The sequence below is a fragment of the Sinohyriopsis cumingii genome, chromosome 4, assembly GCF_028554795.1.
Source record: "Sinohyriopsis cumingii isolate HCF-2022 chromosome 4, ASM2855479v2, whole genome shotgun sequence".
Lineage (NCBI taxonomy): Eukaryota > Metazoa > Mollusca > Bivalvia > Unionida > Unionidae > Sinohyriopsis > Sinohyriopsis cumingii.
This window is the reverse complement of record NC_142964.1, coordinates 139,542,572-139,557,169: the sequence shown is the minus strand read 5'-3', so window position 1 is coordinate 139,557,169 and position 14,598 is coordinate 139,542,572. Positions and strand designations below refer to the sequence as shown.

Below are 14,598 nucleotides of genomic sequence, written 5' to 3'. Positions count from 1 at the left end.
TACACACTCACGCACACACCATGCGTTACTTTCTATTAGTTTTCACTAGATGGCATATGCAAGCTTCGACAAGGGGTCATGGTCATGTAGACAAGGAGTCATGGTCATGTAGGTGTTGCCTTTAATTTGATCACGCGAAATGGAAATTTCAGCTGGTCAAGAGCTTAATTATTAATAGTAATATGTTCTCTAATTAAATTCTACTATAGGAATTCCTCGCTATTCTCAAGCAATGCGATCGGTGTACATTTGTTTACTATGGCCCTCAATGATGGTCATAGACGACTGCTGTTGCACATTCCTCACAAGCTGTAAATAGTTCATTACTAACTATATAAAGCGAACTGCAAGTAACACTGGACTTTGTCCAGACAAGTTAGACCAGGAAGCAAGACGCGTGGTTAAGTTCAACGGGTCAGGTTAACATTCACGAGCTAAAATCAGTCAGCTACCAAAATGAAGGGGAAGAAGTGGACTTTAGCAGAGAAATTTGAAGGGGAACCTTGTATTCGTAATTTCAAATTAGTTGAAGAGGACATTGATGAGAATCTTAAAGACGGAGGTAAGTGAAGTAATGAAAGCATACGTTTTATTTGTACGATTAATCGCTGATTTCCCACACCTGTATTATATATCATATAGGGAAAAATATAATTATAATTAATTAACTAATAAGCAGGCTTTCTGCGGCAATATTACATGCTTTTTGTTATCTCCTATCTTCTTAAGGATAATGAAAAAAAGGGCTGAACGGTATCAGCACCACGATTGTGATTAAAGTTGATTTAGTAGATGCAATTAAGTTCAGCGATCGTGCTGAGTGCTGCACAACAAAGGTCTGAACATGCCGACTGCATGAAGGAAAATGATCACGTTTTCACCTCAACCGAATTGGGGAATACTTTAAAATTCAATGATACATACCTGTGTATACAGTTAGGGACTCGGACTGTCTTTCTGCAGCACAAACACACTTTATCTCTCATTCTCTCGTCACATACAGAAAAATTCACTCGTACACATATATAGATCGTGCTTTCAAGGTGTTTCAAATCTATTTCAGAGGTAATATGCGAGGCCGTTTATCTAAGTGTTGATCCCTACATGAGGTAAATTTATTATAATTTAATACTTAAGTCACAAAGGTGTGTGTGTGTGTGTGTGTGTGTGTGTGCTACATTATCTCAATTTTTACACCACACTTCATATCTCTGTGTAAACACTATAATATCCACTTCGGCTTCAAGTTAACGGATTTACCTTTGTTTAATTCCTTGCCATGAATATGAAACCAATGATGATCTATGTTAAAATAATGTCGCTATGTAAATCGCCTTCGCTATCTGGCAATCCACTTGACTTTTTTTTTATAAAAATTATTCGTTCGTTGACCGGCTCGTCGATCACATACGTGTGTTAAGAGTCCAGCAAAATAATTCTGTGCAGTTGATCTCCTTAATTTGTTCGTTGTAATGACTTACTAAAAATATTACTGAGATAAACGTTGATAGTTATTTGAATAAAGTTCTTCGTCAAGATTTTTTGACATGTATTTTTATAAAATGTAAATTTGTTCATGTTCATTATAATAGTTCCGCTGTCAAACTTTCAATTTTAGAGTTAAATAGCTTTTTCCAAGTAGTTCCCACAAATGCTTAAATGGAAGTGGTAGGTTCAAAGAATTTTGAAGTTTGAAATAGCTGTATCCAAATGCATGTACTATTTTAGAAAGGGTGAACATTGTAGGAACGGTCCCATCTGCTAAATGGTTGCTTAGAAACAAGTCCGAAATTGGAAAAACATTTTCAAACGGCTCACTCCTTCCGACACAAACATATGCATTAGCCCAAAACTAGAAGCGTGTGTGTGTGTGTTCACTTTGAGTTAAACCGAAAAGAATAGTGTTTGTATTGTAGTTCTCGTTCAAAAATTCAGCACATTTGAAAGAATTTAATTCTTTTCGTGCAAAGTTGAGCAATATAGTCATTTTCTTAAGTCAGATGTAGAAAGGGCTAGAAACCGCAAAGTGTCATGGAATAAATTATAGGCGCGCAGGCAAAATTGACTCCTTTTTAACTCATGGGCAAAAATACGGAACTTCCAAGTGACCGCTGACCAGTCATGTCGAGTTAACATAAAACGGTGTATTTACTTTGGAAGGTACTAATTATTATCGGACAAAGTCGGACAGAATAATCACAAACACTTTTGTATATACTCATGAAATTTTATTGGTGACTTCACATTAGAAATCAAAGCAGGAAGAAAATAGCTGTAAGTGTTATGCTTATGCTTTTCATGCTCCATTGATTCTTTGTTTTCACTTACACGTTACACGTGGTACAGTTTTCATTAACTGTTAGATATGTTGCCATGAATGCATATATAGCTAGAATTGGCATGCATATACTTTTCATGCTCGGCTGATTTTATTTTGATTTACGTTTCACGTACCGTATGTACTCCCTTATAAGTCGAGTCAAACTGGTAACTACAAAGATTCGCATCTGCCGTAGGATAATGCACCCGCATATTAGGGTCTATGTTGTTTACTCTACCGATTACTCCTAACAAACTGCACAGACCCAGATCTGCCGGCGCATTATGGGTCTGTGCAGTTTGCAGATGATTTGTCTTTATAAGTAAGTACTTACGGTAGAGCCGTTTTCTATTGCTGTTAGATGTATTGCTATGAACTGTGGTCTGTGCATTCACTCTCGTCACTTAAGGTTAGTATCCATAAAAAGAAAACAGTGACTATAACGACCTACTTTTCTTGCCAAAGTGGATAATTCACTTATTTGACCATGCGAAGTAGAAGAGACAGAGCATTACACAAAATCATATTGGCCGAGTCTTAGCGCAGACTTTTTTTTATTTTTTAATAATGATAAATATTAAAGAAAACAAACTTTAATCTGAATTTATTTTCGGAAGCTAAATACAGTAACAACTATTTCATGCAATTCCATATGTTATGTATTCTTTCTTGATACTTTTCTTTTTAAAATACCAATATCATTCTTTAAAAAATATACCAAATATATACATTTCAGCTCCTGGTGTCCTTAAACGTTTATGGAGCAAATCGATATTTGTAACTTCCAGGTTGATAATAAGGACAGACACGTATACTTCCGCGATGCGTTTTGTTAGAGTTATACAAACATATACATGTGACGCTCAATATACGAATAATGGAACAGAATCAGGAAGTGTAACCTAATTGTGCTCTCATGTTACTACAACTGCAACATCTGCTGCATCTTCAAAACAAAATATTTAAACAATGAATCCTTTTTTTCTTCAGGCTTTTCGTCGATGATGTAGGAGATGTCCTAACGGGAGAGCAATTAGCCAAGTAATCATTGCATTTTTTAAACATTGTTCATATCAGCAGATGTTGTATTTTCGTGTGTTATTGTTTTTACACCTACCTTTACTGGCATGCATTTAATTGAGAGTACACGATGAAATAGGTTCTAAATAAAGTGCTCGTTTGGAAAGAAGTCAAAGCTTATGGGAAAATACTGACAATGTCGGACTTGTCAAATTTTTACTAAGTAATTAATTTTTGAAACCAAAATATAGTTCAGAAAAAATATCAGATTTTTATATATTTTTAAAGTATCAAACGTTCAAAAACAGACCAAAATCCATGATGCAACCAGCCATGCAAATATCTTTATCAGAGAAGAATTTTCATAAAGGTTTCACTAAATTGCCATTCAGTTGTTATTGCATCATATTATAGTCCCTATGAAATCGTTAACATTTTTCTCCGATTTTTCTTGGAGATTTGTTTACCAGTGAAGAATGTTAGTATCATTAAATAGAAAACACCATTATTAAAGTCTAAAAGCAAAATAATACTGAATTGAGCATATGGTCTTTGCATCGGATGACAGAGCAATCAGGTGTGATTTGGCTGCTCCAGGTCAAGAATGGTCACTTCAAAACAAATTTTTCAGCTATTTTATTCAAATGAAAATATTTGATTTTGACAATGCAAGATAACCTATGCTGATTCAAGACAAGCAGCATGGGGCAAATAGTTTTATGTATAATTTGATATTTGCGAAACGTTTGCTGTGTAATTGTCTTGTAGCGTTCTTTCTACAATCGAAGATTTCCGATACATAGGATATCGGCAAAATCGTAAGTTCTTCACCTGCGAAAGCAGTAGTAGTTAACATACAAACAAACGCTAGGCATAAAGAAGCACAAGAGTACGTCACTGTATGGAGTTATCACCCTTTACAGCTTGGATAACGCGACAGTGACAACTAGTTCTGCTAAATAACGGGTGAAATTGAAAACTTTAATGTTTAAGCTAGCAGATCTAGTGGACGTAGTCGGATTAACAATAGCAGTTAAATCATTATATTCTAGTACAATAAAATAAAAGGAAAAGTCCTTACACCATTGTAAAGCAAAAATGTTGAAAGCATCCTGTTTTTAATTACGAAAGGTATTCCTCGCTTATAAGAAGTTTACCCAACGGAAAGTTGTATAAATATATAAAAAATTCTTTAAAAAAGAAACAACATGAAATAATATGGATCATGACCTTTAATGATCTATTTCGTCTGCGAAGATGTGGCATGTATAGTCTAATATTTGCCTAGTTGTCATGATTCACTTATAAAGACTTCATATGATGTCTAGTTGACAGGAAATGGATATGTTGCCAATCGGATATCCGTTATTGTCACCATGGCACCCATCTTGAAAATCTTGTTATAGTTATTCCTCCACAAAGGAAAGTCATATCGACATTGGGTTTTAACCAGAAGACTTATAATGTCTTGCTGGTCCTAAATAAAAGCGGTGCTAATCTATCATCCGATCCACAACAGCTAATTTGAAAATTCTGAATTTTGTTATCGCTGAAAAATATCAAAGATTATTTCAACCACCTGCATGTAAAAGGAAGAAATGGCTTTACCTTGAATTTCTAGAATTTTGTATGAGCCAGTAAAGTGTCTTGTTACGGTCATTGTTCTGTGCGATTTGTTTTACATCATTTCAAAACTATATGCGACAGCACAATCTAATATGAATGAATTGCTGAATACAAAATATGTTTCATCGTATCTACATATCAGTGGTACCTTATACGGTAACATTGTGTGTGTATGCATCTGATTGTGTGAATAAGTGAGTAGGATGAAAGGACGGACAACATTATATATATATATATATATATATATATATATATATATATATATATATATATATATATATATATATATATATATACACGAAATGGAATTCATGAAAGATAAAAAGAAATTATAAATGACTATGTAGCTAAATAGATAAGCACTGTCATAAATACATTTTATATGGAAAAAAATAATGTTCACAGCTCTTTCTCTTTGTAGAATTGTTCGAAGCAACAATCCAGACTTCAAAGCCGGTTCCCTTGTTCTCGGGTTTTTGGGATGGAGAAGTCTCACAAAAGTGTCAGACATCTCGAAGATGAGACCAATGCCAAATTTAGGGGATCTTTCACCGTCCCTGGCCCTTGGAGCACTAGGATTTACAGGGTAGGTGGAAAAAACCGTTTAACCTGTGCTGTATCAAGAGAGATGCTCTGGTTAAAATAAAACATCCATGTGCTCCTGTTTATCGCTTATATCGGTATTTTTTTGTTTTGTTCTTCCTTTAACGGGGGTGGGGGTGGGGGGGGGGTGGCCGAGTGGCCGAGTGGTCTAAAGCGCTCTTCGTTACGGATCACTGCCATCTCACCTCTGTCTGCGGCGGTTCGAGTCTAAGATTCAGCCAATGTGGGCATGTGAGAAAGCTTGCCAGTAGCTTCTCGTGGGTCGGTGGTTCTTCTCGGGGTTTTCCGGGTTCTTCCTCCACCATTAATACTGGCCGCCATGTATAGCCTATCGTGTGCTGAAAAATGGCGTTAAACCCCACAACAACAACAACAAAAAAATCCTTTAACAGGATAGACCTGAATGGATGCTTGGATCAAATGACAACACAACACTATGTGATGAAAGAGGAAGTTTATAATAAGAATATATATACTAATACAGTGATTCTTTCACGCTCTAAACATGCGTCTCATTCAATTACTTTATCCAAACATTAAAAAATAGCAAAACAAACAAAAAATGATTCATATATTCAAATGAATGACGGTAAGATTCGTATAATCTCATGTAATGATTATAAGATTTAAATAATTTTATGCAATCTCATGTAATGAAAGTGAGATTCAAATAATCTCACGGAATGAAAATAGATTCAAATAATCTTATGCAATCAAAATGACCCAATTGTACTCAATTGAAACAACAAATCCACTGAAACAAACACATGATTTGGTCATTTGTACAGCCGTATGATTCATAAATATTTCTAAAAACTTGCAAATGTGTCCACTGACAAACCACACAGTTCTCCCGAATTCTTGGGTTGGCCCACACTTGTTTCGGCCGCACACACCCTTCATGGATCCACCATGCGCACACGTTTACAAATTAGCGGTTTCATCATTGTATGGCCCTGATGGTTACATCATCTTCCATGTGCATATCGACACACAGACGGCCAGACAGACAGCCTGATATACCCGCACATACATACGCACGGACAGCACACAGTTCTCCTGAACTGGGTTGGCCCACTTGTATTGGCCATGCCTATCCTTCATGGATCCACCATGTGCAGACATACGTATAGGCATACTACAGACAGCTACAAAAATGATCAAATCGTTCTAAGGCGAAACAAAGTTATTTCTTGCCTTATTCTGTGACAATGCCTCCCCTCCCCCGGAGAAAAACGTCCACATTTTTTTAGCTATCACAGAATAAAAGAAAATAACTATTGATGCTGCTTTACAATATTTAGACTGGTTATACAGTCATCCGGATTTTCTATTTACATCCTACGCAAATAATCCACACCTACGTTTTCGACCATTCTGATGTGATCTGTCACACTGTAATCTGTAACTTCTTGGAATCTGCACTCGTGTCGTGTCCTTGTGGAAGGCACTTTACTCTACTTGCATGGGCACCATTTGACTTTCAAAGTGTTAATGTGCTGTAAAAACATTAAACCTTCTCAAACCAGTCTGGTTTCATATCCAAAAGACACAGAACATGTTCACAAATAAGTAAGATGCATGTCATTTTGTATGAAAAGTAGATAATTGTTTTTGTTTTTTTCTTTGTACCTGGATATTTCTCTGTTCAACTGATGAAATACTATTTATCCGATGCTTAAGATTTGGAGAATCCCGAGCGAGAATTAAATAACATTAATATTAAAAGGAACTGGTTTGCATGTACACTTTTTGAAACCATTTATTGAGCCGTGGTGACTCAATGCTTAGCACGCCCGACTCACGACCAAAAGAGTGCTGGTTCGAATCCTGCATCTAATCAAACAGAGTCAGCTATGGCGGCAATGGGAATAACCCATTTGTATTGCTATTATTTAAAATAATACGACTCTCGAATGTACAATATTTATACATTGAAAACTCATACATTGAGATATTAGAAAATATAAATTGTACTTAACGTTTGCTGTCACGTGTGCAGATTAAACTGTACTGAAAACCAGATCGTACCGTGTTGCAGTTTTGGTCTTAGGGACGTAGTATGCGATGATTTGAGTTTAACTGTACACATTGAATAAAGATGCAATATTGGTTTTCTCCAGTCCTATGGAATTACATTAATCAAACTTCTAACAAGCAAAATCCCAGAATTTGCGAGGGATTTGTCTTGAGATATTTTCACACAGACTCATGCACAATCCTTCACACACATACACATTCGATCAGCCTTCACGTGTTTAATGAACTGGTAGATAAGAACCAGCATATATATATATATATATATATATATATATATATATATATATATATATATATATATATATATATATTGCAATGACTAGCATATATAACGTACATAGCACTTCAAGTACTGGGCTAGAACAGCTCAATTTAAGCCGGAAATAATATTTTTTGGCCTAACAATTTACATCCTGACAGGACATGAAAAGAATGTTGAAAATACCCAACACGACGGCATTACTTATGCCTTTTTTTTGGGTTTCTTTTTGTTCTTCTAGAAAGCGTTCGTTGTCTCTTATGCACAATCATGTTTGCAGCTGATTGGGATGTGCCGAATGTTTCGATGCACACTATGTCATCAAAAATGACAGTAATCCCCAATATGTACTACGTAGAAGAAATGTCTGACCACCAAGTTGTATTGTCACAACGAGTGTATGTGACTGACAACCGTTCCCACGGCCTACAAATGCAAAATCTGACTGGAATCTACATGCTACAGACTCCTGACCTGTAGAAAGAAACTCGTATTCCTGTAGACTTGGAAAAGGGAAATTGATGTTACCAAACAGAAATTTGTTTCCTTCTTAATGTATTCATTCAACAACCTAAACTAAAATCAGTGCGAGTCCTTTTCAAGACCAGTAATCGGTTTTAGTTATTTCTGGCTCCGATTTCAAGTGGTCTCCCAGCCAAAAATTTGTCGTTTTCTCGGTGTACCTCTCTCTTTTCCACCTCAATGCACCGCCGTATTATTAATTAACATCAGATCATTCGAAAATATGTGCTAAAATTGCTTGAACATACATACATACATACATAAATACACACACATATATATATATATATATATATATATATATATATATATATATATATATATATATATATATATATATATATAGATTAACAGCCTATTTTGGAGTATTGGAAGTGCTGAAAGTCAAACCAGGACAGACGTTTGTCGTCACTGCGGCTGCTGGGGCTACAGGAAGTGTGGCTGGGCAGATTGCGAAATTAAAGGTATGGATTTGTCTTGTAAATGAACTATTGAAGTTATTACATTTTAGCTATGGAAGTTATTGCATTAGCTGTTGAAGTTAGTACATTGGAACAATAAGTTAGTCCTGCTGCTGTGGAGTTTAAAATAACGAAGACGTCGCTTTAGTCTGACCAATAGGAATACTGCGTGTGTTTACATTTTGGCCACAGTCTGATTGTGCATGCCTATTACGACTCAACCAGAGAAAGGTAAATCAATTAGAAAAATGTACCCATCTTTTTTTCAGGGATGCAAAGTTATCGGCTTTGCTGGGAGTAAAGATAAGTGCGACTTGATCAAAGAATATGGCTTTGATCATACCTTTAATTACAAAGAAGTCACTCTACAGGAAACCATGGCAAAAGCTGCACCGGAGGGAGTTGACTGCTATTTTGATAACGTAACTATGCCTCTTCAAGCTTGTATCAAAAATAAAGATATACTTGAAACGGTCATTCCTCTCCCTTCTTTTGTTCTGGATTGGCGACGAGTGAATGTTTTTGATTGGCATGTGTTCGCACTGGTCTGAATGTTTTTTTTTTGTTGGTATGTTCCTGTGTATTTATTATTTACAAACGTTTAAGCTATGCGTATTCGCGCCTTTGGATGGGTGCTTCCACCCTTAAGATGGATATTCTTAATTAATTGCTTCCATTAAGCTAATTTAGGGAACAATAATTCCGGTTAACTTAAGCTTGAGGAACTTTATAATTTATTTTCTTCGACGACGGCTTAAGTGTGTTCATACAGCGAAAGATCTAGAGATAGGAATCGTTCGTTAGAAAGGATGTTTTTCAATGGTCTTTTAGTATTTTGAGATCTTACCTTACAGGTTGGTGGAGAATTCACAAATAACATCTTGTCCTTCATGAAAACAAAAGGAAGAATAGCAATATGTGGTTCAATATCTACCTATGGAATGGATGACAATCAGCCTTCAGGTAGGCACACACACACACACACACACACACACACACACACACATATATATATATATATATATATATATATATATATATATATCCAATCCATTTCACCGTGTCTTAAATGGATCGCAGTGACTTGTTATTCAATCGGATGTTAGTTTTTGGTCTAAATTGTCTATATACATTAGTCGGCTATCTGGACACACCTTAGTTGCCTCAAAAAGGTATATTATTAAAATGTACACTTTCATTGTTATCGTTATTATCACTCACCACATGCGAGTACGGTTAAAATAAACTAAATTTTATGAACAAGTGAGTATATACTGGAAATGCCACAAGTAGGAAGGCAATTTGTCTTTTGTTACAAGTTTTAAACTAACTTTGGAGAATTATTATTAATGAACTATCTTTACAAGAATTCATGGTATGTGCTAGTTCTTCATTATATTGGTAAAGTAGTGCATTAAAAAAATTATCATTGTAATTTTGGAACATTTCCCCCGCATCTATTCCGCCTTTGAGGTCGTTCGGGGATGACGTCACAACACGCATATATGTAGCAAATTTATGATTCACGAGTTATGAACGGTAACGATGAATAACTATAAATAATGACACAAGTGAATCAAGATTTGGATATTAACTATCACAAATCCAATTAAAAAGTCTATGTAGGGCTATATCTCTACATCAAAATGTCGATAATCTTTGGGGAGTTTTGAGACATTTTAGAAAATGCAAAAAAAAACCCCCAGTCCAGTGACTTTCAGATGAAGTACATAAAAACGCGCAATGTAATTAAACATTTAATGCTAAAGCCCCATTCCAGCCAGTGATTCTCAACGTTTCACATTTTACCACAAACATTTAATGCATTAGTTGTATTTTTTAAAGTACTTTCTGTTTATTCTCCCATTACCCAGGCCCCTTGCCCTACCATACAGTTCTGAAGAAGACACTCACACTTCAGGCTTTCCTTGCCTTCCAATACAGTGATGAATTTCCTGCTGCTTTGAATGAGATGATTCAATGGGTGAAAGAGGTGAGGATATTCATCTATAGTCGTTGTCGTCGACATCGTCATCATCATCTATAATTATTACTAGTCCTGGTAGTAATGGTAAACATTTTTGTTGTGGCTGTTGTAATAATGCTTATTGTTGTAGTAGTATAAATTCTTCACCATTGAATGACAAGTATTTGGAGTTCGCCCATGTTTAAAAGCCAATCTCAAGAGGCAATTGCTCGGGAACCCACGTTTATCGTGGGTATAACAACAGAGATTCTCTGGTTACTATGGAAACCATACAATACCTGTTATCTCTAGCGAGGCACAGAAAATCAACAAAAGTCGAAGTAGGTTCAGTATATGCTTCATACAAAATTCATTTTTAAATTTTAATATACAGTGATGTAGTTTCCTGAAAGTTTATTGCCGGTTGTCATTTATGAATATCCTTGAATTTTAGTTCTTCTAAAACTCAGCAAAGGGTCTATTTTAATGCATTTTTTTTAAAAATTCTTTTTTAGGGAAAAATCAAATATCGAGAGACGATAACGAATGGTTTCGACAATATGGTGGACGCCTTCATCGGTCTCTTTAAGGGGACAAATATTGGAAAGGCTATTGTGAAATGTTAGAAAAAGCATGCACAAAATATAATTTTGCTTCTAATAGTCAACAGCTGGAAGTAATACTACGGAAGCAGGCAGACTGAAACATGGTCCTGGCTTCATATGCTAGTTTTTAAGTTCAATATTTTAATTTTTGAAAGAAAGGCACCATTTTGAAAGCTATTTTATTGCACAGTATTTATAGGTTACTGCATTTGTAAGGGAAAATATGAACGAGTTTTCAGATGGAATACTGCACGAACTTGTGAGTGCAGTATATCCTTCCGACAAAACGAGTTCATATTTTCCCATACAAATGCAGTAACCATTTTATTATATGCTCATTTTTTTTTATTCTACCTAACGTTTAATTATATAAACAAAATACACTACAAGAAACAACGTAAATGAATGAATGCCGTATTCCAAACAAAATACACAAGCGCAGATTTGACATTACACAATGACATCATTATTAATGCGCACATAACTCCGCCCAGATAAATTTGAACTTAGTCGCGCGGTCGACATAATTTTCGAAAGAAAATGGCGTGTCTAGTTGAAATTGAAATTTGCAGTCATATTGTGAATGAATGCGCATTGCAACAACTTTTCCATTTGATCTGGAATGAATATATTTTGGTATTTTGTTTTGATTCGACGAAAGTTTGTGATTTTGGACTGGATTGATCTGTGCAAATTATACATGAAATACATCGGATTGAAATGGCGCGGGAGAAGCGTGTTTACGTCTGCAAATGTGTTTCTGTTTCTGTCATTGAATGTTTGAAATCATAACGTGGGAAAAATATGAAGTCTTTCAATTGCAATTATCAAAAAGACGCTATGGAATTTAATGTTTATTTCGTTTTGAGTGCAGTAAGGAGGATGCAATTGCACTTATCATCGAAATTACAGCACAGTTTCAAAATGTATAATCCAGATTGAAAACCTATGACATGGTTCATGTAATTCGGATTTGCAGAATTAAGAAAAAACATTTTGAGGAAATTCATGATGTAAAACTGTAAGTATATTTTATTTTGCCATTCTTATGACCAGATAAAGAAGACAGTATATGCCTTGTCACTTGTATGTTATTTGTAACGACATAATCTTCGGTCTTTTATATAATGCAGCTAGCCTAAATCCGTAACATTGTATCAACGCGGAATGTGCCAAAACAGCTGGGTTTTTTTGCAGTCCACGAAACATGTTTTAGTTCATTCAGAAACAAATTTAAATAACCACAACGTAAAGAGCATATTACGCGAGTCTATATGATTTGTTTACAAATCAATAGTGCTGGTGTCTGCGTCATTGTTTGTTTACAATAGAAAGTAGTTCCTTTATTCACGTGAATGCTATATGTATATTGTCGCGCGTTCAGTATCGGGGAATATTGAATGATTCTGACAATGTAAAGTTAACGGGGAAAAAAATGAGCATATAATAAGTATACATATTCACCGCATGATACCATGCAATAAGTTAGCTCGCCGGACTGTAATATCACACATCAACAACAGTTAAAAAACGCTGTATTAAGTGCTGAAAAGACTGTTGAGTTATGTCACTTATAAACAGATTATAAAACCTGTTTTAAGAAAGATGATTTTTGAAAATGCTATTGTTGAACAAAATACCGTATAAAGATACCTGATATTGTGCAATTTTGATGCCCAACTCCCTTCCGTAATAATCAACACGTAAATTAGTTACATGTATTGTTGTACATTTTATTTGCTGCAAATATTAAAACTATGAAAACATTAAAGCTCTTAACTCGTGCATTTTCTGTAATGAAATAGATCGTTATTCATTCTTGTTATCAAGCGGATTGGTAAAATCTATTTTGTTTTCAGGGAGACTATTAAATGTAATACAGCCATCTGCAACGACTGCGTCGTGTATTTACGTAGCAAGAAAGATTGTTTAAGGACAACGGCACTTCATGTACGTGTCACTTATCCAAACATCTTTATAGGAAACATTAGCTCGGACATAAAAGTTACTTTTGTCTATTTTTCTTTTATAATCATTTTTGTTTCTGCATCCATTTTTGCTCTTCAGATTTCGTTTTTATGTATTTGCATCTCTTGTACTCGTTGATGATCAGAGTAAACTTTCCACGACTGATTTCAATATTTCTTCTCTCTTTGTTTACAATGTGATCGATAATTTTCAACTTAGTGATAGCAGACATTATTATTTCATTATATTTTTAAATCTTTACATGAATTATCTTATGATTCAAAGATTCTGAAACAATTCAAACAACTGCTGTGCTAAATCCGGTAAAGGTTTGTATCCATTCCACATAAGCATAGTCCAGCTGCTAAAACACCGCAATCAGCTGAGGGAGTTTCAATACATGCCTCTAACCTTTTCAAAACTGTGTGTGCTATGTTGTATTTCTTTCTCATACCTTTGTAATGTTCGAACTCATTTATAATATATGTTGCCAGATTTAACTTATTGTAGATTTTGTTGTTTTATTGTTTTCATTAATTTATTTTCTCTAATTCTCGAAAATATGCATCGCTATTAAGCCAACAGAAATTAGCATGGCTTGTGTTTTATAACAGCTTTGTGACCTGGCTAAAAGAAGCCGTAACGATTAGCTTTACAACCTCTTCAATATTCAATGTTCACGTTTGACCAATTATAGGCCTCTGTAGCTTTGTCATAAGTACGATGTAGGCAAAAGTAAGAGCAGACATTAATGTTAGATAGTTAACTGACTCGATACTTTTTCCCGTCTTTCTTTTCTTATTAACCTTGCAAGAAAAAATAGGAACGTATATTTTGATTTTACTTCTGCTTGTACTGTGTTAACACTTTAATCATGCAAAGCGTATGTGCCATCAAGCACTATATTGAGAACTCACTTACCGAAATGGAACGATAAACTTTGCACAGTCTTCAATGCCTTTTGACGATGATGGAGCAATTTTTACATATAGCGTGCTGTATGTAACCATTAGACTTACGCACATTGTCATTGTCCTTATTTTGTAGGGAAAATTTAACAATAACCCAAATATTTCCTTAATTTAAATGAAACATGGAAATTTATTTTAAAGAATCTTTCAAAATTAAAATTAGAGAGAAATTCTTAAATTTAACAAATTATCCGTCCAAAACAACAAACGAGACCGAAATGATCTTGCTGTGGAAAA

At 35.0% G+C, this 14,598-nt stretch overlaps 1 protein-coding gene across 2 annotated transcripts; it reads left to right on the top strand.

Moving 5' to 3' along the window:
• Positions 1-304: 304 nt before the first annotated feature.
• Positions 305-13,563, top strand: LOC149802195 (prostaglandin reductase 1-like). 2 transcript variants are annotated; one of them, XM_089954404.1, is made up of 9 exons: positions 309-562; positions 1,064-1,109; positions 3,311-3,361; positions 5,388-5,552; positions 8,737-8,854; positions 9,121-9,273; positions 9,706-9,814; positions 10,726-10,844; positions 11,333-13,563. In XM_089954404.1, the coding sequence occupies exons 1-9, from the start codon at positions 457-459 to the stop codon at positions 11,441-11,443; spliced, it is 978 nt and encodes a 325-aa protein (XP_089810530.1). In that variant the 5' UTR covers positions 309-456; the 3' UTR covers positions 11,444-13,563. The 2 variants fall into 2 exon arrangements, with proteins under 2 accessions (XP_089810531.1, XP_089810530.1); XM_089954405.1 differs by lacking the exon at positions 5,388-5,552 and having other exon boundaries at positions 305-562.
• The last annotated feature ends 1,035 nt before the right edge of the window (positions 13,564-14,598 follow it).